Source organism: Triticum urartu, chromosome 7 (genome assembly GCF_003073215.2).
Source record: "Triticum urartu cultivar G1812 chromosome 7, Tu2.1, whole genome shotgun sequence".
NCBI classification, from domain to species: Eukaryota; Viridiplantae; Streptophyta; class Magnoliopsida; order Poales; family Poaceae; genus Triticum; species Triticum urartu.
In genome coordinates, this window is record NC_053028.1 from 26,402,943 (window position 1) to 26,427,188 (window position 24,246).

The following is a 24,246-nucleotide window of genomic DNA, read 5'->3' on the forward strand; positions in this document are numbered from 1 at the left end:
GCATGTTTTTGATCAGCCACGGTGTTAATATTATATTTGTCATGTTTTTCTGGTACTTTTATCATGCTACATTGTTATATCCTTTTCTATAAAATTATATTTTATAGTTTCTTTGTTTTCATGCAGACATAGGTAAATTTGCTAAAATTGTGAATGTTCGACATATTAATTTTATTTTTAATGATTGTTTATTCTAAGTGATTTTTAAAATTCTTCTATGTAGTTAGAGTGCATTTATATAGTATATATATCCATTAAAATTTTATTTTCTGTGTAAGGTATTTATTGTCACGATAATTTTGCTAGACACGTGCACTAAGAAGCACCAACGTTGGCTCATATTTTCACATATGCAAATTTGGATATAACAATATTTTGTATGGCAGTGTTTCCACGGGCCGCACCAGGTTGATACTTCACTTTCCCCTTTCTCAGGTCTTCTTGTCATTTCAGGAACTTCTTATCACTTTATCAGGTTTTGGGATATGGGGAACCACAAATCAACCTCATGCATGTAGTATAGGTTCTTTGTTAAGTTTCTGTGTTCTTGGCCGCGACAATATCTAGATGGTTTAGATTGTGTCATACGGAATAAGGTCTTGTAGCTCCATCATTGTAGTAGTGTGGCCATTGTGGTCTACTCCATGCATAGATCCATTGGTTACCATGAGTTGCTTTATCATGTTTTTTTTCCTTTTTAGTTCAATGTTGGTGCCATAGATTGTTAGCGTCTATTATGATTGTAGTATAGTATTCATGGAGAAAGCATGCTCAACGATCTTAGGGTCCCACCAGTAAAGCCCGGCTGCTGTTAAAAAAAAGGATAATCAGAAGTACATGCACACTTGAGGAGAACATTTTATGAATTATGTTGTAAGTCTTTTATATGTTTTACTATTGGTAGTCTACAAATATATGTCTACATGTATATTTTTTTTAAACAAAATTGAGGAGTGGAAAAAGTATTTTCATTGGGAAAAAATAAAGAGCTCAATGGAGTTCGGTCTCTGTAGGCACTTTTCGAAAGTGAGAGTAGGTACTATTGGTTATTTCTGGATTTTGAGATGCATGCAACAACTCTCTCAAATAACTCTTCGCAAGGCTGTTAACGCTACAACCCACCGTGTACTTTCCAGTGATGGGTCTTTACGAGAGGCTAAGCTAGCTAGCTAAGCTAATGTTAGCTTGATGGAATTATCTTTGTCGCGCCGGGTTCTTTGTTTGGTACATATTACACACATGGTGATTATTTTAACAGCTACCTAAGGCTAGATCAAGTGGTACCTTGCTTTGTTGAAGGGGTTCTGGTCAGTTCACACTCCCATCTGTGCTTGCGCACAATTGATCATTGATTGAAACACATGTCCAGCTCTGATCCAGTGGCGAATCTTGGGAAAAAACGGAGGGCGGGTTCAAACTAGACGAAGGAAGGATTCTGGACGAATATAGACAGGATTTTAACTATGTGGGCTTAATGGGTTGCCGCTGATTGCCTGGGCTGGGCCAAATACTAGTAGAAAGAAATGAATTGCATCTCTGGAGGGGGAGGGGGGGGGGGGGGGGGGGGGGGGGGGGGGGGGGGGGGGGGGCTCGAGCCTGTTAAAGCCCCCCCGGTAGATTCGCCCCTGCTCTGATCAATCATTGGTCAGCTGCCGCTCCGGACAACATATAGACCCACAGGGTATTCCCAACTACGATGCTTAAGATTGTGAACCACAATAAGACTGGCTATTATATTTCAAAATTTGTTGCATACACTATATATATAAATGGTATTACTGATTGAAGTATGTTAGTGTCGATTGGAACTTCATCAACACACCTGCTAGTTTGGAATGAATTGAACTTATTTGGTTTATGCTAATTGTAAATAAAACATGGTGCTATATATGTGTCACAGAATGAAAGTCAGATAGAAGAGAGAAAAAGATGGGAAAACTCACTGTCAGGTCCATAGTAGAATTGTAGGAAATCAGCATTCATGCCTCCTTTCATGTTTAAACATCAACAGTCTAGAGCCCTTTTGCCATACATTACTGGTGTTGAGATACTCATGATCGTATGTATTTAGGCAGCTAGGATTCTCCTTTATTTGTTTTCCTAGTCTACGGATATCTCCCGATCCTTCCCTTGTATAGAGGATACGGTTGAGATATCCTTGCCCTTTGTACCCTATATATGCTACAGCATATGATCAATGACATATCGTACAATCCACATGGTATCATACACCGCGTTTCTTTCCTAACGCTTCCGCCGCCGCCGCACCTGAGCCGCCGCCGCCAGCTGCCGCCGCCGCCTCCCTGCCGCCGCATCCCTCCCGGCCGCCGCCCTCCTTAGCAGCCGCCACTACTTCTCCATCCCCACCCGAACCCTAACCCATCGCCATGTTGTTCACCTCCTATGATCCACTCGCCGACGGCTCCTCCTCCTCCTCCTCTCCCATGTCCGGCACCACCCAACCCTCCAACCCCTTCGTCGGCCCTGCCCCCATCCCCGCCGACATCATCCGCAACGTCGACATCCTAGCCCGTGTGCCCATCCGTCTCTCCCAGGAGGACTCATCTTACTATGCATGGAAGACTTACTTTCACCTCGTTTTTCGTGAGTTTCATCTCCAAGAGCACATCGATGGCACCGTTGACGCCGCGACCATGGCGTTCGACGCCGAGTGGTCGGCCGTTGAGGCGACGATCATTCGCTGGTTCTTCCTCACCATCTCCAAGGACTTGTTCTACACGGTGGTGCAGGATGACGATGATGCACACGCCGTCTGGACGAAGCTCAACGGCCTCTTCACCGACAATCGGCTCCAGCGGCTAGTCTTCCTTCAGCAGGAGTCCTTCGGGTGTCACCAAAATAATTCCTCGGTGGATGAGTTTTGCATGCGCCTAAAGCGACTCTGCGACGAGCTTCGCGACATCGGCGAGAAAGTCTCCAACGACCTCCTCCTCAGCACCCTCGTCGCCTGCCTCAACGAGGAATTCACCCACGCGGCCGCCAACCTCACGCTCATCCCCAACCCGACCTTTCCCAAGATCGTCGCCTACCTGCATTTGGAGGACCGTAGGATGAAGAAGATGAGGGCACGGGCGGCTCACACCGCCCTCGCCGCCGGCACGTCCCGTGGCACGGCTCCTCACCAGCAGCCGGCGGCTCCCTTCCCGCCGCCCCAGCAGGTCCCGCCGCCCTTCCCGTTCCCTCAACAGGGGACGCCACCGCCCGCTGCCTCCAACGAGCACGGCGGCCGCCGCGGAAAGGGGGGGCGCAAGGGCCAGCAGCGGACCGCCAACCCCGCCGGGCCTCCCCGTGGTCAGCAGCAGCAGCCCGTGGCGCCGTGGGCTTACGGGCACAATCCTTGAACCAGCGTCGTCCATGCATATTCTATGCTGGTCCCCCACCCCACCGCTCCCGGCATCCTGGGTCCCCGCCCCGCGCAGCACCAGGCCTACACCGCCGCCCCGCAGCCACCTGCGGCCTTCGCGGCGTTCCAGCAGCCCGGTGCATACCCGGCCTACCCACTGCTGCCGGCCCTTGCGCCGCCGCAGCCCAGCGCCAGCTACTACAACGCAACACCCGCCGCGCTGCCTTGGGACCCATCTCTCCTAGCCGCGCTGCAGTCCGCCCCCACCCCCAACACTTATACCGGTGGCGGCGATTGGTTCATGGACTCCGGGGCTACCGCACACATATCCTCCAACCTGGGTAACTTACAATCTTTCTTTCCCACAAACACCGCCACTCGCATTACTCTTGGCGATGGTTCTTGCCTTCTCATCACACATATTGGTTCTACTTCTTTTCCGTCTGCTAGTACACCTATCAATATGTCTGATATCTTAGTTTCTCCTGGGCTAATCAAAAATCTTGTATCTGTTCGCCGTCTTACTCGCGAAAATCCAATTACGGTTGAATTTGACGGTTGTGGTTTTTCTGTGAAGGACGCACGTTCCCGGATGGTACTTCACCGATGTGACAGCCCGGATGAGCTCTACCCGGTCCACCCACCATCCTCCACCGACACCGCCCCCGTCGCCCTCTCCGCCGGTGTGGACCTCTGGCACGCTCGTTTGGGTCACCCCAATCATGCCACGCTCCGTCATATTCTTCGTAGTTTTTCTTTCACTTGTAATAAGGTCGATGGCCATACTTGTCATGCTTGCCGTGTTGGCAAACACGTGCGTCTACCCTTTAGCAACTCCACCACTATTGCGGCTTATCCGTTTCAGTTGCTACATTGCGATGTTTGGACATCGCCCATTGCGAGCAACTCTGGCTATCTTTATTATCTTGTCATCTTAGACGATTTCACGCATTTTGTGTGGACTTTTCCTCTTCGGAAGAAATCAGATGTCCTTTCCACACTTACATCTTTCTACTCCTTTGTCTCTACGCACTTTGGTAGACCCATTCTTGCGTTTCAAACAGACAATGGGAAAGAGTTCGATAGTCTTGCCGTTCGCAACCTCCTCACCACACATGGTACTATTTTTCGTCTAACATGTCCTTACACCTCGCAGCAAAATGGGCGGGCAGAACGTGTACTCCGCACTCTTAACGATTGCGTCTGTACCCTCTTGTTCCATGCCAACATCCCACCTCGGTTTTGGCCCGATGCACTCGCCACCGCGACTCTTCTTGTTAACCTTCGGCCATGTCGTGTCCGCTGGAACTATGCGCCACATCAGTTGCTCTATGGGACTCCTCCATCATACGATGATCTTCGCATCTTTGGATGCCTTTGCTACCCTAGCACCGCCTCCACCGCTCCACATAAGCTTGCTCCGCGCTCCCTCGCTTGCATCTTCCTTGGGTACCCCCTCTAACACAAACGGCTACCGGTGCTACGACCCCGTATCTCATCGGGTTATCACATCGAGGCATGTTTACTTTGACGAAAAAGTGTTTCCATTTCAGCAGGTACCTCCCTCGGATGCACCGACTTCGTCCACCCCGCCTCTCCTCGGCGGGCCTCCTACCGCGCCGCCGCCCTCTCGTGGCGGCCGCCCCTGTCCGGCCCTATCCGATTTTGGCGACTCTGTAGGCGTACAGAGTGCCTCGGATGTCTGGGCACCGGGCAACTCCGCGGCATCGGGCTCCTCTTCGGCCTCGGGATCCCGCGCTTCTGCATGGGGCGCTTCGGCTTCCTCGTCTGGCTCGCGTCAGCCCCCTCTGGCCTCAGCCGCCCCGGGATCGCCACCCGCGGCCTCGTCAGCAGCCGCCCCGGGCCCGCCACCTGCGGCCTCGTCCGTGGCCGCCCTGGGCCCACCACCTGCGGCTCCGTTTGCAGCCGCCCCGGGCCCACCGCATGCGGCCTTGCCCGCGGCCGGCCAGGGCCTCTCTGTTGCGCCCTCTGCAGTCACTCTGGACCGGTCTGCGGGTCTGCCACCCGCGGCTTCGACCATCGCCCCGCCAGTCTTGCCACCTGCGGCCTCTGTTGTGCCTACCGACCAGCCCGACGGTGCCGCCCCACCGCTCCACATCACCACGCGATCGCGTACAGGTGCCCTTCGGCCCAGCACGCGTTATCCGTCGGAGGAGTACTTATGCGCGGCCTCGACCTCTTCACCGTCACCGGTTCCGTCTTCCGTTCGGGCCGCTCTACGCGACCCCAACTGGTTTGCCGCCATGCAGGACGAGTTCGATGCGTTGCAACGCAATCGCACCTGGCAGCTCGTCCCACCTCCCCGCCATGCCAACATCATTAGCGGGAAGTGGGTCTTCAGGCATTAGACGCGTCCCGACGGCACCCTTGAGCGTTACAAAGCTCGCTAGGTAGTTCGCGGCTTCCGGCAGCGCGTCGGAGTTGACGTGCCTGGCCGGTTCATCAGCTGGACGTCTCCAACGCATTTCTTCACGGCCATCTCGCCGAACAGGTGTATTGCCAGCAACCCACCGGTTTCGTCGACGCCGATCATCCTGATCACGTGTGCCTGCTCTCTCGGTCCCTCTATGGACTAAAGCAGGCGCCGAGAGCTTGGTACCAGCGCATCGCCACCTTTCTTCAGTAGCTAGGCTTCCGAGCTACTCGCTCCGACGCCTCTCTGTTCGTGTACCATCATGGACCTGTGATCGCTTATCTCCTGCTCTACGTCGATGACATTATCTTCACGGCCTCTTCGGTACAGCTCCTCGACCAGCTCACTGCTCGTCTAAGCACCGAGTTCGCCTTGAAGGATTTGGGGCCGCTTCATTACTTTCTCGGCATTGAGGTCACTCGGCGCTCCGACAGGTTTTCCTTCATCAACAGAAGTACGCCCATGAGCTTCTTGAGCGCGTCGGCATGCTTAACTGCAAGCCCGCTGCCACTCCTGTTGACACGAAGGCCAAGCTCTCCGCACTTGATGGATCTCCAGTGCCAGATGGCCCGTTTTACCGGTCTATTGTCGGCGCCCTTCAGTACTTGACCCTCACACGACCGGATTTGCAGTACGTCGTTCAGCCGGTGTGTCTACACATGCATGCTCCTCGTGACAGCCATTGGAACTTGGTGAAGCGGATTCTCCGTTATATCCGCGGCACAATGTCCCTTGGGCTCACTTTGACAGCATCCTCCTCCACCGACATGGTTGCCTACTCTGATGCTGACTGGGCTGGCTGTCCGGACACCCGGCGTTCCACCTCCGGCTACTGCATTTACTTGGGGCCGTCTCTCATCTCCTGGTCATCGAAACGACAGCCTACGGTCTCCCGTTCCAGTGCTGAGGCAGAGTACCGGGCTGTTGCCAACGCCGTTGCCGAGTGTTCTTGGTTACGGCAACTTCTTCAGGAGCTTCATCATGACGTTTCACGTGCCACTCTTGTATACTGTGACAACGTCTCGGCTGTTTAACTCTCCGCCAACCCCGTTCATCATCGGCGCACGAAGCACATCGAGCTGGACATCCACTTCGTGCGTGAGCAGGTGGCTCTCGGCCGCATTCGTGTGCTACATGTTCCCACCGCTCAGCAGTTTGCCGATGTTATGACCAAGGGGTTACCGACGTCTACCTTCGAGGAGTTCCGGTCCAGTCTCTGCGTCACTAGCGACGTATCGACTGCGGGGGGTGTTGAGATACTCATGATCGTATGTATTTAGGCAGCTAGGATTCTCCTTTATTTGTTTTCCTAGTCTACGGATATCTCCCGATCCTTCCCTTGTATAGAGGATACGGTTGAGATATCCTTGCCCTTTGTACCCTATATATGCTACGGCATACGATCAATGACATATGTATAATCCACAACTGGGAACCATGTCATTAGTCCGGTACAGTTAATTCACCCGACAGCTTCACGACACCCACGGTAGCCTATGTTTTTTTCTGCGGGAAACTTTGAGCTTTATTCAACTATAATCTGTTCCCGCACGATCAGCCAAAACGCTGGTCATGAGGAAGCCAGGTGGGGAGTCCATCCAACAGTCGGTAATCCCCAAGGTGCAAGCATGTTTAGCACACAAGTGGGCCGACATATTGGAGTTTCTCAATACATGTTGAACATCAAAAGATAGAAAAGATAAGGCTAGCTCTTCTATTTCTAATAATAGCGGCGCTACGATAGAGCGCGAAAACCGTCGCGAGTGCCATAGCTGAACCAATTCTAAGTAATCTGTTTCCATGAGCACTTGCGAAAAGCCTCGAAGCTGTGCGAATATCACCCCATCTCGCAACGCAATGCCTCGGCTATCAACGGGTCCGTGATGTGGGGGTAGGGCTTACTCCAGGCTGCCAAGAAGGTCGAGGAAGTCCGTGCCACTCCTCCAGCTCCACTTCTGTGTTCAAGCACTAAAACACTAGCATCTGTATTTACCTTTATCCAGCTTTGATCCGTTGGCCTCCAGCCATAGCCCGGTAGAACCTTCGTTTGTTCCAAAGGAAGCTCCAGCAAAGCAAGAGTTTCTCTTATACGTTTGAGAGATTGCACCGGGTTCATACTTGCTCTGTCGTGCGTTATGTCATTGCGAGAGGTCCAAATAGCCCACATGACAGTAACAATTTTTGCCCGATCACTCTCTGAGAACCGAGAGTCGCAGAGAATATCCCTACACCAAGTCATAGGGTGCAACTCCGGTAGCTTGACCTGCATCCATTTTCTAGTTTCTGTCCAGAAAGTTTGAGCGTGTGAACACTTGATCAAGGCATGCATCAAATCTTCATCAGCTCCCATGCACACCTTGCATCGTGCTAAGGTTGCAATATGCCTATACTGTAGTGTGCTCTCCATTGGAAGAATGCCACGGAGGACCCTCCACCAGAACACACGCACCTTAGGTAGCACTTTGAGCTTCCAAAGACGAGTCCATAACTGCTTGTTATTCTCTGAAGATTCTGTAGTCGCCCCTTCCTCTAGAGCTGAATGCTCGTTATGAGTCATTAGAGCACGATACGCTGACTTTACAGTATAGGAACCCGATCTCTCATGATCCCAAGCCCAATAATCATCACCACCTCCTTGTCTGAGTGGAATATTCAAAATAGCATCAGCATCCGGTGGGATAAAGTTTTCTCGCACAACACCAGCTTTCCATGACCATGTCACATCATCGATCAGGTCTGAAACAAGATTAATAGGTGTTGTACCGATCTGTGCAGTTGGCCGCAGCGAGAGCTTGCCTGGTAGCCATCCATCCTGCCACACACGCGTGGACGAGCCATCGCCAATCCGTTTTAGCAAGCCAGTCTCCAATGCCGCCTTCCCAGCAACGATCGCTCGCCAGGTAGTCGAGGCGTTACGAGGAACTGTAGCATGCATAAAGTCCGTGTTCGGGAAATAGCGGCCTTTCAACACCCGAGAGCATAACGAATTTGGGCTAGTGATAAGCCTCCAGCCATGTTTCCCTAACAATGCAATGTTGAAACATTCCAGATCACGAAATCCCATGCCTCCTCTGATTTTTGGAAGCGACAAAGACTTCCATCTATCCAATGTAGAGATCTTCGGTCTATAGAACTGCTCCACCAGAATTTTGCCATCGGCGAGGAGATATTTTTGTACACTTTTTTCGTGAGTTTAAAGCAACTCATAGTGTATGTTGGCACCGCCTGTGCTCTTGCCTTGATGAGCACTTCCCTCGCCGCGCAAGAAACCAACCTTTCGGTACCCCCATTCAACTTTGACCTCACCCTTTCTCCAACGAAATCAAAAGTGTCTGAAGTGATCTGTCCAATTGCTGTGGGGAAGCCCAAATATCTCTCATTGAATGCCTCGACTGATATACCCATCGCAGTTTTCACAATTGCTCGTACAGAACTAGGAGTGTTTGGACTAAAAAATATGGAGCTCTTCTCTTTGTTAACACACTGTCCCGAACACTCACCATAAATCCTGAGAATGTTGTTTAGACGCTCTGCACTCTCCAGTTTAGCTTGCATGAATGTAAGACTATCATCTGCAAACAGCAGATGATTAATCCACGGTGACTGGGTGCACACTCGAATCCCCTTGTCTGCATACACTCCACCATATCTGTTTAAAAGTAGTAAAGCCCTCGGCACACAAAAGGAATAAGTAGGGTGACATGGGACATCCTTGCCTGAATCCCCTAGAAGGGGTGAAGAACGGCAGCAACTCCCCATTCACTCGAACCGCGAACCGCACTGAAGTTACACACTTCATAATCAGGCGGATAAAGGCCGTGTTGAAGCCCAACTTGGTCATAATCGCATGAAGATAATGCCATTCGACGCGCCCAATTCTTTCCTTTCCTCCTTTTCTTCATTGCATGGATACTCTCATGAGCAATAAGAACATTATCTATAATGAGGCGCCCAGGCACAAAGGCACTTTGCTCCTCACTTACAATGTCATCCAGAAAATCTCTCATCCTATTAACAATACATTTTGCTGCAATCTTGTATAGCACAGGACAAAGAGAAATAGGTCTATATTGGGTTATTCTTTGTGGATGCTGAACCTTTGGGATGAGGGTGATGGATGTATCATTCATACCTTCTGGAAGCTCGCCCCCATTCAAAAAGTTCAGCACTGCCGGGGTTATGTCATCTTTCAGCAGTGGCCAGTGCCTCTGAAAAAATCCCGCAGTAAATCCATCCACTCCGGGTGCTTTGGATGGGGCCATCTGAAACAGCGCCACCCTCACCTCTTCTGCCGTAAATGGCTTATCTAGGTGTGCATTCATAGGTGCTGTCACCCTATTTGGAACTAAGTCCAGCAGTTCATCAAGGGGTCTGACTCCTTGAGATGTATACAAAGTTGTGTAGAACTGTTGTACTTCCTCATGGTCATCTGCCCAGGACTGACATACCGACCCATCAGCTCGCACAAGTCCCTCAGTTTTGTTCATTCTCCTACGTTGAGCTGCTTGTGTGTGAAAAAAATTTGTATTCCTGTCTCCCTCGCGCAAGTATGGTACTCTGGACCTCTAGCGCATCCATATTTCCTCCTGATGAAGTGCCTCACGTAGCTGCTTGACTATGGCTTTCTCTTCATCAGTTAGACCTCTCCTGCCCGCGCGGCTCCTAAGCTTGTTCAACCTCTGTCGAAGTTTCCTCACTTTGGCCGTCAGGCTACCGAACTCACGTGCGCCCCATGTGGATAATGAACTCTGCATGTTATTAAGCGCACTAATCACCCCCGCCAGGCCATGCAAACCAGCTTCTTTTTGCCAATTATTCAGGACAACACTATCATAGTCTGCATGTGTCTGCCATACATCTTCATAGTGAAACTGCTTCCCTCCCCTTCTCCAATGCCGGCACACGGTAGCCTATGTTGGCACAGGCACGGCTGCACACCTCGAGTATTTTCTGACGACGGCACACGTACAAGCTACAGCCGATTACTTTCCAGCCGGTTGAGCGGAGGCCTGCCGTACGTAGAACTGTTTCGTCGAGACGGCCAAGACGTATACGGCGAGGTTCATGCACGTACAGAAAGCTAGCTTAGCTAGGCTAGCGATCAACTCAATACGAGCTAGCACAATGCCTTGATCTTTCGATCTCACCGAGACACAGCGTAACACACACACGGAGACGCTGATTTGATGGTTATAGGACCGTGTCGAGTCTGTTTTTCTTTCTTTGATCTAGGTCACAAAATCTTTCAGGTACAAGTATATATACGATCCAAGCTAGCCTAGACCTATACTACTCGGTGACTTGTTCATGTCCAACCCAGAAAATGACTGCGTGGCTGCATCATTACACCTTCTCCCCCTCCCTATCAAACAATTGTATGATTGATTCAGTAGTTGGCCTAAAAACAAATATTGGATTGTTTCATGCATGGTTCAAGCCTGGAACATGACGGGATTAATTATGAGAGAGGAAAAGGACTGGGGAGAGACACGAATTGACATGTGACATTGAAGCAGGACATACATGAATTTGGGAAAAAGAAAACTAAGCACCAAGGAGCTATGTACCTAGACCTGAGCGAGGAGGCTGTGGGCTGAGCACCATTGAATCAGGGATTATATAATCGATGGTGATGTTTTTAAGAGCGATCATGGTGTTGTTGGATGGGAAACGTTTATTTTCTACTGGATGATCTTTCCCTCCCTTAAGGTGGTGTTTGGTTCTCTAGTCCTAGGACTCTTTCTAGTCCCTAGGACTTTTTAATAAAGACTCTCAAGGAGGTGCTTCTAAGGACTTTTAGCAAAAAGTCTCAAAAAAGTCCCACCCTGTTTGGTTTGCTAGGGACTTTTTCTAGTCCCAACATAAAAAATTCCCTGAAACCAAACACCCCCTAAGCCGTGCGCTAAGGACGCCACGCGTCCTGGTGAGGGCCCGCCCAGCACCTGCCCGGCTTTATCTCTTCAGCTGGAATGTGAACCGGCCCAAAATCCAACGAGCTCAATCCCGTTCGCCATGACCTCCCGTCCAATTCCCGTCCGCCATGGCCTGCTTCCCAAGCTCCACCTGCTGCTCCTCAAGACCCACACATCGGTGCCGTGATGCAGTAATGCAGCCTCGTCATTGACTCGGATGCTGCATGTGCTGCGACCCGACGACTCAACGGTGCTGCCACCGTTGCAACACAACCCTCGTCGGCGCTGGTGCGGCAATGCAACACATATAAGAGGTTGGGCTGCTCGCCGCCAGAGTTGCCACGAAAACTCTAGGCTGCCTCGTGCAGGGTGAATGAATGCAGACAAAGTTTCGAGACACCGCTCTGCGAGCTGCCGCTGTATGATGGTAACACAGTCGGCTTCATTCTGACGGCAGATCAGCACCTGGAGAACTCGTGCAGGCACCAATTTAGCTAGAAGGTTTTGAAATCCCTTCAAAGATAGGAATCATGCTCATGAGCGGAGCATATGAGCTGGTCAGTTTCTTCTAATATCTCAACTTGTGCCATGACACAAGAAGGTTGTTGATATGACATCTGGCTTAATACTAGATGGTATATGGTTGATAAAAGTTGCATTTTGGCTTATGAGTAAGCAGCCCCGGAGCTAAACAGGTTGTGCAGACATTAATGGCGAAATATGAGAGGGTATATATTGAGCCCAACATTGAAGAAACTAAACAAGGAAAGGTAGCATGCCGCAAGTATGACACCAGTCACCAAGGTACATAACTCATGAACACTAGCGTTGCTTAGGTTTATTTTGAGGCGCGGGAGATATGACTAGTTCCTCTTGCACTTCAAGTAAATTAAGGGCGATGTGTGAGGTTCCAAGCCTACTCACACATCCATCGTTTTTTTTTTCTTTTTTGTCCTAGCGATTAAAAATCAACTCATGATATGAAACGGTTATACTTATACTACCTTAGAACACAAGATTAACACATTAACACTTTCTTTCGCATGTGTTAACATACGTACAAACCAGCTCGATGGCTACATGCGTGGTGAGCTTTGTTGGCCTATTTAGGACCTCCTTTTGGTTTTGTTTGAAGGAGCAGAATTCACAGAAATGTTTTCTTATGGGAAACGCTAATGCTCTGCCGGGTGATCGCGCGGAGAGTTCCATCACATGCGCAGCCATTGGATTGCCCTAGATCCATGCGTCCTCGCGCACAAGTTCATATTCCCTTTCCTACCACATGCCTCTTTACCTTATCTTGCAACAGAAACGGTGTTGCAAACCATAGCGGTGAACTACGACTGCAACTTAGACAAGCTTTTGCAACATCAGTTCTGTTGCAAAAGAAACTCTCCAACAAAACCTTTACTGGAAAAAAAAATCCGCGACAAGAACTCTGTTGCAAAAAACTATTGAAAAAATCCTGCAGCACAACCTATGTTGCAAATATATATATATATATTTTGCAGCATAACTTTCGTTGCAAATGTTTTTGCAGCAAAATCCCTGTTGTGAAGTAGGAAGACGTTGAGCCGCTGGATTGTGCCACATCCAATGACTCACGAGGTGGCGGATCTTTTATACTAAGGGAAACGATTCTCGTCAGCCGGTCGATAATCATGCGCGCGTCCGCCGCCTCGGTTGTGCGCCACGCGTCCCTTGTGGTCCCCACCCCCACAACTTTTGCAACAGTATGCCTCCGTCTTGTACTTTATCCCCGTCTCCCTCAATCCTTTCATTCTGATTCAGCACTGCAAGGACGCTCGCATGTGTCATGCGCATGCGCGTGCTCGCCGCCGGCCTGCTCTGGCAGTCATCGTTCGCCGGCGAAGCAGGCCTTCGCCTCCCCAATTCCATCCCTCCTCTCTTCTTCCCCGCCGCTCACATCTCTTCTACCTTGCATCTAGATCAGAATCACCGAGCCACCACCCATATTCAGCGACAATGCATGAGATCCACGTAGCCCGGTCCTCGTTCCTGCGGCACGCGACGCAGTGCATGGCCTCTCCATCGGCGATGTCGGTGTCGGGGGAGCCGTCCCTGTCCTATGTGGCATGTTTTTGAAACAAAGCTGTTGTTGCAATAGTCAACGGGGTTTCCAAAACAAAGCTGAGATGCTTTTTGCAGCGCACCAATGTTTCTGAAACAAATCCCTTGTTGCAATAGTCACCGATGTATTTTTGAAACAATGCTCTTGTTGTAATAGTTATCATTGTTTCTGAGACAGTACTCTTGTTGCAAAGAGCTATGGTACGGTGAGCAACCTAGATCAGATGAGCGGCAGATCTTTTAAAAAGATCAACCGGCCGACGCGTAACACACCCTTTTTCTTATGGTTGTTATTGTTTGATTTATATAGATTTCTTTTCTTTAAATAATTCATTGCACCCTATTTCAGAGGGAAACTCCGTCCATTCTACCGTAAAAACTCTCTTTTTTTACGTGTTGCAATCAAACACGCCTTGTTGCGAATAAAATCATGTAGAATTGGAGTGAACATATATACAACTGCGTTTTTTTAATCTTGAGAAGGAAAGAGGCAGCGGTGGCGAGGGACGACATGCATGCGACGCAGACAAGCGATATCGGGCCGGCGACGTTCAAAATACAGGCACCGAACGAGCACATGAGCATGGACCCGCCAGTCAGTCAGTAAGCGAAGGATAGATTATGGATAGATTTCCACTGGCCAAGCCAGCTGGGGTAGTGCGTGAGTGCTCTTGTGGAGTAGTGCGGCCGGGGCAAAGTTCACACCGCGCGCGCGCCACTATTGTTTAGCCGGACCGACGTGAGGCACGCGCTATTGTTTAGACCAACCGCGCCGACTGACAAGGATAGGAGTACTTTGTTATTTCGAGAAAGTCAGAGAAGCTTAGACACGAGTTGCCTCGTGCGTTTGCCTTCTACTTATAGTAGATACATGATTACAACTTGTCTGCCAAAAAATATAAGAGAATACTACAACAAATCAGTATGCACGATCCTAAGATCCCTACACAATCGGAGATGACCATGGTGCTTGCGTTCAACTAAGAGTAACTCTAACATAGTCGCCATATTGACAACCTTCACATCACATAACATAGATATATAGGCTGTCGGCGAGGCAACGCATAAACATAGGAACCTTGCTATACACATGACACTTTTTAACCGATATTTGCACCATGCTTGAGATCCAACCATACATGTGCGGGCAAAACGTATCGTTGGAAGATCGTGCAAGAGTTGTCGGCTGCACAGTAGCTCCGTAAACATAGTCGCCATATATGGCAACTCGGAGCCCAGGCATGGGGGGAGCTCTACAAATTATGGCGATCCCTGACAAGATGACGACTCTGCTAAAGTGCCTTTTTAGATCAAAATCGTCCTAATAGCGGTTGTTACAGCGATTGGGCTGCTATGATGACTCTGCTAATGTTGGTCATATAATAGATTTTTTTTAAGACATAATGGTCTTATAATAGATACTCCCACCAATTTTCAAAGGACGGCGCTCAAGTTTTCATTTGCTTTCGAGGAAATTAGGGTTCCATGTGGGAGAATAACCCGATGCTAACCAAAGTACCACCCCTTTGGGCTGGGGCGGAGCTTAGTTAGGGCCCGCCCATGTTTTTTGCACCTTTTATTTATTAATGATTTGGTGAGACTAGCCCAGCCCATCACCTGCAATATCACCGGTAAGCCCACTAAAATGAAGGCTCCGTCCTCTCAGGCCTCTTCCTATGCACAGCTGCTAAGATGAGGTATTAAGCACAGTAAAGAGTTAAGCAACTAAAGCCCCCAATGCAAAGGTGCTTAATTTGTTGTAGCTAAGCAACTTGCATTTAATGATTTAATAACTAAAGTTTTTCATGCATTGGTGGGCTTCTTTCATTTAAGTATTTTGCCTAAGTTCACGCGTTTGGCATTGTTTCTTGTTGGGGTCATCACACTCATCTCTCTCCTCTTAATTACCTTGCCACATCATATCTTTCACCTACATGACAATCTTAGCACCTGCACAAGGTGGAGCATTGGGAGGGGCCTCACTCACAGGCATGTAGCACCGGCAAGCAACCGGGGCAGCCGCGCAAGCACACATCAGGGCGCGAACCGACAACCATTGGTCGCTGCTACATAGGCACAGATAATTTTCTTTCCACCCCAAAAATTTCATTTATGAGTCAATAGGAATTTTCCTGTATGTTATTGGCTAATGACTAATGCCTATGGAAACTAGTAGCATGGCTGAGAATTTGAATATTTTTGTTGTCTCCTTAGGATGCCCGTCCAACTTTTTCTTTGAAGCTCCGCCACTGCTTTTGCGGGCACATTAATTGCTCCGCTACATGCATGCACATATCACAACTGTACGACGAGCCAGCACAAGACCCATAATAAATGAATGCTAGGCACTGAGGCGCGTGGAGCGAGTATTTTGCAGCCCTTTTCAGGAGTAAAACTGGAAAATAATTTTCTTGTGATTATCTCCTCAATCGCCACGATGAGAATTGCACGTCCATTTTTTGCACTAGGATGGAGTAAATGCTTACAACTTTTCCATCAAGATATAATAAAAAAAACCAATCTACATTGTCCTAAAATCCCTACAAATACATGTCGTGTGTGAGGGGGGATCCCTACACAGTTGGAGATGATCGCTAACTGATCATGTACTACATACGAGATATAACCGCGCTAACATCCCCCACAATCTAAACCGGTCACAAGGTTGAGACTGTGTCTCATTATTTCTAAATGTTCTTCTCGTAGTAGGTTTAGTGAAAGTATCTGCCATTTGATCAGCCAAAGGCACAAACGGACAGCCAATGCACAAAGCTCCACTTCTCTCAAACGAAGTGGAAATCCAGTTTTATTTGCTTCAGCCTTACATGAAACACTGGTTTTATGGTCATGTAGGTTGCCCCCATGTTATCAAACCATAGAATAGTGGTCATGTGGAATTCCCAGTTCTATAAGAACAAACTACACCCTAGGGACCTCAGTTGCGCCATTTGCAAAGGCTTTATATCCTGCCTCGGTGCTAGAACATGACACTGTTAGCTGTTTCCGGACACTTCATGAAATCAAGTTAGAGACAAGAAAGACAACAAATCCACTTGTGGAACACCTATCGTGGCTACGCCCTACCCAATCAGCCATTGTAAAAGACTTACCAATTTGGAATCTAATCAACGAGATTGAAGCCCTGTTGCTAAAATACCCTTGACATATCTTAAGATGCGCTTGACAGCCTCTCAATGCACATCAGTGGGTCTGGTCAAATATTTTCACATCTTGTTTACAACAATCAAAATACCAGGGGGAGTGAGCATGAGATATTGCAATTCTCCAACCATACCGCAGTAGCTGAATGTATCATCATTAGTAAAAGGGGTGCTAAGATCAGTTGCTAGCTTGTCAACTGTAGACATGGGAGTAGAAACCACATCAATTCTCCATATGTGCATGTTGAAGAAGATCATCCGCATACTTGCCCGTGGATAACACCATTACCCCTAAATTTTAGGTGGCTTTCATCCCAAGGAAGTAACCTAGATGAGGAAGATCCTCATAGGGAAAGGACACACAGAGAGTGTGAAGTATAGATCCACTTCTTGAGTGGAGGAACCAACAATGACAATATAGTAAACATATACAAGCATATAAATAGCCATCGAATCTTGTTGAAAATTCAAAAAAGATGCATCCGCCTTGGTGCGGGATATCGCTAAGGCAAGAGTAGCAAACCTATAGGGGTTGCTTAAGTTCATAGATAGACTTACGGAGCTTGCAAACATGTTGAGGAAAGAAAGAGCCCTTGAAGTTGGGTGCCTATTGCATATACACATGCTCATCATTGAGTCCATGGAGAAAGGCATTGCTGGCACTGATTTGCCAAGGAACCCAACCCTGAACCATCAGGACATTGCTTGACTTCGACAATCCACTTACAACCAATGAGGTTTGACATATGCGGAACAAGCGACCACATCGCAGTGTGCTGAAAACAGAGAACTTCTCTTGCCTGGTAATTCTCCAGCTAGAATCGACAAGCGCTAAATGATGCAATGACAGGGCTACCCATAGGGAAATGTGTTACACAACAGTTTTCTTTTGTTGTGCCCGAGCATGCCTAGGAACAATATGATGGTGCATTTAACAATATTCTCATGGACAATCAATGGAGTAGAAGAGGTAGAAGATGTCGATGAAGATTGTAGATTCCCCAGATAGGTTATACCTACCAACCGCGAGAATTTTCCCCTGGACGATCCATCGATCTAGTGACGAAGTAGATGACAATTCTACGGCATCCACGTCTACCAGTCTAGCAGTATTGCCACACTCAGTGCAACCAACATAGAAAAATGTGCGGGAAGAACTAGGGAGAGAAACAGCCTAACAGTGTCCCATTTTGATCAAATCTAGAAGAAGAGGCGGTGGCGGCCTATGGCCATCCACGCGCCTGGTGAATGCGCCGGTCGAAGGGTGCGGGGCCTAAGAGCATCTCCAGCCGCACCCCCAGAAAGGCCTCCCCAGGCGATTTTTTCGCGCCGGTGCCGAAAATACGGCCCAGTCACGCTCCCAGAAGCCCGATTTTCGTCGGCCTAGGCCGAAATCAGCACCGGCGGACCCAGGCCGAACCCGGCGCGCTGGGGGGCGCCGGGGCGAGTTGTTTTGGCGCGAAGCAGCCATGGGCCCGCCGAGTCAGCAAGACCGGCGCTTCGTCGCCCTCATCGTCTCGGTTCCCGCGGGAATCAATGCCAAGGCTGCCGCCGCCGGTCAGCCTTGCCATTGATTCCTCACGGGCGGTGCGTCACGGGGCGGCGCGGCGACGCCTCCCCTCCCGCACACGCGTACACACGAGCGCGGCTATATAAGCCGGTGGCCTTCCTCGCCTCTGGCCACACCAGCCCTAGCTGCCGAGCTCTTCCTCTCCCGTGCGCCGCCGCCGAGCCTCCCTCTCCCGTGCACCGCCTCCGGGCCCTCCGAGCACTCCGACAGCCCCGGTGATGGCCGAACGGTTCCCCGACGACGAGGCGATGGCCAACGGCTTCGACCACCACTCGCTCCGCGAATAGGAGTCATGGCTCCTGTTCGAGGCCAACATCCCGGCGCCGCCGGACATGCGTGTCGGGCGGACGGGGTGGAGGCTCAGCAACGGGGGAGTGCCCATTCCCCCGCTGCCCGACGCCATGGCGCGCACCCCCTACTTCACCGCCGAGGTAGAGCTCGTGCGCACCTCCCTCACCGACGAGCAGCTCGCCCTCCCTTAGTACGCCGCCGACAACCACGCAGCGTGGGTGGCGTACTTCGAGCGCCATCAGGAGCAGAGGCTGGCGTACACCAACGGGGCGCGGGTGGTGGGCAGCACGAAGAACAACGAGGGGTGCCGCGTGTGGTGGAGCGTCCCCGGCCGCACGCTCGAGGGCGTGCTGATGCACCTTGAGGACGGCAACAACCCGCCGCTGGCATACCCTCTCCCGGCGGCCGCCCCCGCCCACCGCCGACGCGCCGGGCAATGGATGCCCAGGAGGTTCGGCTCCTCCTCGCACTCCTCCTCACGCTCTTCTTCCCAGTCCTCCGGCTCTCTGGCGCTGCTCGGCGTCAAGGCCGGGCCTGCGGCGAAGACGCCGCTTGGCCGGCGCACTCGCAGCGCCGGCATCGTCATCAACGAGGGTGGCCGGCGCGCCTCCTCGTCGGCTCCTCCGCGCTTCGTCAAGCCAAAGACGGAGCCGGGGCTCGCGCCGGTGAAAACGGAGTCGGGGCTCCCCGCCGTGAAGACGGAGCACAACGACGTGGAGCTCGACGACGAGGCAGCGCTGAAATGGGCGCGCGAGGACTTCCTGAAAATGGAGAGGGAGCGCCAGTGCGTCGCCCTGCGGCGCAGCGCCGCCGAGGCCGCGACGAAGGAGGAGTCGTCGTCCTCGACGAGAGCGACGACGACGCGCTACCGCCGCCGCCACCAGTCCACCATGGCGACGCCGGGCAGGAGTCCAGCAGGGACGGCCGCGTCAAGGAGGAGAAGGCCGCGGACAACGAAGACGGCGCGCGAGGATGGCGGCGGAGCACGGCGACTACTCGGCATTCAACGATTTTCCTTTTTAGTTTATATTTGCTATGTACCGCGTCGCGAACATGTCTAATATATGCCGAAGTTTGCCGAAAGTTAGCCATGTTTAACCGAACTTCACCGAACGTTTTTTTTTAAAAAAAATTAGACGCGTCTGGGGGCGGCCCTGGGGCCGGCAACTGGGGATCAACTCGCCCCCAAGCCTTTTTTTTTGCATCGGCTAGCCCCCAGGCGGCGATTTTAGGCGCCCCTGAGGGTGTTGGGGTGTGGGGTGTGTGTGTGTTGGGGGGGGGGGAGGGGGGGGGACCTGGCCTCGGAAGGTTTGGTTTTCGACCCTAAATCTAGCTACGCAAACATGTATGTCTTTCTCTGTTAGTAAAGTATATTTTAAGGTTTTGTTAATTCTCAGTCTAAGTCGACTCAATAACCATTATGTTTTACTCATTTTTTTGGATGTTTCCTTTTTGTTTTTTCGTTCCTTGGTGCACATTTTTCGCCATTTTTATTTTCTTTGATGCGTTTTCAATATTTTTTCACACATGCTTCTTTTATGGGTTTTCATTATATCTTTCCACACGCGCATGTGTAGCCATTTTTTTCTGTTCCTTGGTACTTGTTTTAGTTGTCTTTACCTTTCCTTTTAATTTTTGTTTTCACTCTGGTTCTTTTTCCGCGACAGTTTCCTTTTTCTGAATGGAACCTCACATACAGGCATGCAAACCTGTGAGCTATAGTTGCTCCCATTTTTTAACTTAATGCAGCGTAGCTTGCTGGAAAGGGAACATGTCGCGTCCTTAGCGTGTGCGCACAGGCCTCATGTTGCATGTTCCACAATTTGAATAATAATTAAAAATAATTATCTTAAACGAATAAGAAAAGAATCTCTTTCGAAAAGAATGAAGAAAGAGTCTAGAATGTGATGCTTGCAACGTAATGTGCTTCCAGATCACACAACCTTCTTCAAGTCAAACTATTGTGATCTCGGTCCACATGATTCATGCTCCACAACAAGTATAAACTAGAGAACCGACACAAGTAGCCAATTAATTAATCCTTCCAAGATCAAATTAGCATCTTGAGCTGCTGGTGGGCACGTTGTGACTTGTTTTTGTTTGATTCGTTCTCTATCTCTAAAGCTAACGACCTAAAGTCTCACAAATAATTTCATTTCAAAGCTACATGCCACCCATGCCGTGTGGTTTTTATACTATATATATACCAACATGTCAGGAGCAGATATACACAACCACACCCACAACATTGTGACTTGTGAACGAGAGCCAAGTGAAGCTAGCAGCGAGCAGGTGAGGCATTTCGAGAGCAAGGCATAGGGAGGGATGGGGTCGTTGGCGGCAGTTGAGCGGCCGCACGCCGTGATCATCCCGTACCCGGCGCAGGGCCACATCACACCGATGCTGAAGCTGGCCAAGCTGCTCCACACCAGGGGCTTCCACGTCACCTTCGTCAACAACGAGTTCAACCACCGCCGCCTGCTGCGCTCCCAATCTGCCGACAAGCTGCGTGGCCTGCCCGCGTTCCGGTTCGATGCCATCGCCGACGGCCTTCCGCCGTCCGACCGCGAGGCCACGCAGGACACCGCTGCGCTGTCCTACTCTACCATGACCACCTGCCTCCCCAGGCTCAAGGAGCTCATCATCAAGCTCAACGAGGAGGCCGGGACCTCCGGCGGCGCGCTGCCGCCTGTGACCTGCGTGGTGGCCGATGGCACCATGTGTTTCGCTCTTGTCGCGGCGCACGAGCTCGGCCTCCGCTGCGCCACGTTCTGGGCCCCCAGCGCCTGTGGTTTCATGGGCTACTGCTACTACAAGGGTCTAGTCGAACGTGGCCTCTTCCCTCTCAAAGGTAATACATGTCTCAAGGATCTAATAGTATTTACACAGAAAAAAAGAGCTTTCTTTAACTAGCAATAACACATGTTGTGTGGTTTCTCTCCTGCTTTGATTTTGGTGTAGCATGTTCGTCCGCACTCCTGGGCTTACTGCATCGGGAGAACATAAATTAGCTGCAACATACTTACTGAAATTAATTTGTTGTTGGTGCAGAAGAGGCGCAGTTGACCAATGGATACTTGGACACGATCATAAACTGGATACCCTCGATGCCAAAGGACCTGCGGCTGCGTGACCTCCCAAGCTTCGTGCGCACCACGGACCCCGATGACATCATGTTCAATTTCTTCATCCACGAGACAACCGCCATGTCACAGGCATCAGCGGTGATCATCAACACCTTTGACGAGCTCGATGCGCCCCTGCTTGATGCCATGTCTAAGTTCCTACCGCCCATCTACACGGTGGGGCCGCTCCATCTGACAGTTCACAACAACGTGCCGGAGGACAGCCCTCTCCTTGGCATCGGTTCCAATCTTTGGAAGGAACAAGACGCGCCTCTCCGGTGGCTCGATGACCAGCCCCCACGCTCAGTGGTGTATGTCAATTTTGGGAGCATCACAGTGATGTCCGATGAGCATTTGCTGGAATTCGCCTGGGGGCTGGCCAACAGCGGCTACACCTTCTTGTGGAACGTACGGCCTGACCTTGTCAAGGGCCACGACAATGCCGTACTTCCGCCGGAGTTCTCCGCGGCCACGGAGGGGCGAAGCATGCTCTCGACATGGTGCCCGCAAGAGAAGGTGCTGGAGCACGAGGCCGTAGGGGTGTTCCTCACACACTCCGGGTGGAACTCATCATTGGAAGGCATCTGCGGCGGTGTGCCGATGGTGTGCTGGCCCTTCTTCACGGAGCAGCAGACCAACTGCTGGTACAAGTGCACGGAGTGGGGCATCGGGATGGAGATTGGGGAAGAGGTGACCAGGACCGAGGTCGAGGTCATTCTGCGGGAGGCCATGGAGGGGGAGAAGGGGCGAGAGATGCGACGGCGCGCGCTAAAGCTCCAGGAGAGCGCAGTTGCCTCAGCGCGGCATGATGGAAGATCCATGCGCAATGTTGATAGGCTCATCCACGAGGTGCTGCTGGCTTGACAACACAAGCAAACTGGTAAATAATAAATGGTTGATGGTTGTGTGTATTGCAATTGATGTAGAAGCCAGGGTTGTCATTTTTTCAAAGTAAATAGATAATAAATAAAAGGTTGCGGAATTCGAAGAGTTTATTAAGATGTAAATAATGTCTTTGTTTTCAATTTTCAGTGATAGTTTGAGTCCTTAGTTACGTGGATTACTTGGGTTCTGTTACCATGCCGAAGACGATGGATATATACATGTTTTTTAGAATTGATGAAAAAAGCTTCATTTTCTGCGGGATGTAAATACCTGCAATATTTGTAACATTATTCACACCCTATGTAGTAACAATGATTCCAGAATTTGGCGTCTGCGCATGATTTCATTCATTGATTTATTGTCGGTTTTCATTGCGCTAGCTTTATGTAGCAATAATCACGTTTCTCAAGCATTTGTGCAATAGTTATGGACGCACTTGTACATGATTTGTTTGATCATGTGGTACGCTTAGTTCACCAGGGATCTATAGACGCGGTTTTACTCCTGTTCAAGGCCCATTGGTTCAGGTAATAGTCTTACTAATGTTTTAGAACAAAGGTTCAGGACACAAGTTCGTCTCTGAATTAAGAAAACCATCAACCAACTGCCGCTACAAGTGCACGGACCCAGCCTCACGAGTTCATATTTAGTCCGTGAAACCAGCCTCGCGAGTCCACCTGGCAATAGACCGCAAGAGCACAGCCAGCCATCCCAGCTGCTGCAGTGGCACATCTCCACACCTTTTTGTGTCCGACCTCCGACACAGCAGTCGACATCCGCATTAGACACACGCACCGCAATACCTACCTCTGAGTCGTGCAGATCTAAAGGTATCGGAGGATCCGCTGAGGAGCTAGCCCTCGCACCAGCACCACTTGGTCCGGGCGGGCTCAAGGGCCCGCCCAGCCGTGCAGCCCGCCTAGTCGGCCCAATGTGACATGGCTCACCGGATCAAACAAGGCACAACCGAGCAGACCCGCCCTCGTGTGAGACCGACATGAGCTTGCTACCTAGGCTTGTTGAGTTCCCTCAAAGAAAAAAAAAACTAGGCTTGTTGTGGGGTCTCTTGGTAAGGTGTTTGCCGAGTCCATTTTATCCCGTAACCGGCAAACGTTTGAACTTTTGCCAAGTTTTGTACAATTGCCAACTTAGTTTTTTTTCCCATTCTCATCACCGAGTTTTGTGGGGTTGTCGAGTTTTTTTCCTTTTTTACCTAGATCAACTCGGCAAACTGACTTCATTGCCGAGTGCTCGATAAAAAGAACTCAGCAAACATCCGGCACTAGGCAACTTTGCCGATGTAGTGCTCATGAAGTGCTGGTGATGTGGTTGAATTTCTTACTCACGCGGCTAGGTTTTTCCTGTAAACATTTTCTTTTTCTTTGGAAGCTAGATATAACCAAACAAACTAGA

General features: G+C 50.3%; 1 protein-coding gene across 1 annotated transcript; it reads left to right on the plus strand.

Moving 5' to 3' along the window:
* The first annotated feature begins 21,058 nt into the window (after positions 1–21,058).
* Positions 21,059–23,165, plus strand: LOC125521889 (7-deoxyloganetin glucosyltransferase-like). The gene is made up of 2 exons (XM_048686948.1): positions 21,059–21,674; positions 21,875–23,165. Exons 1-2 carry the CDS (start codon positions 21,149–21,151, stop codon positions 22,810–22,812), a joined length of 1,464 nt encoding a protein of 487 aa, XP_048542905.1. The 5' UTR covers positions 21,059–21,148; the 3' UTR covers positions 22,813–23,165.
* Positions 23,166–24,246: the final 1,081 nt, after the last annotated feature.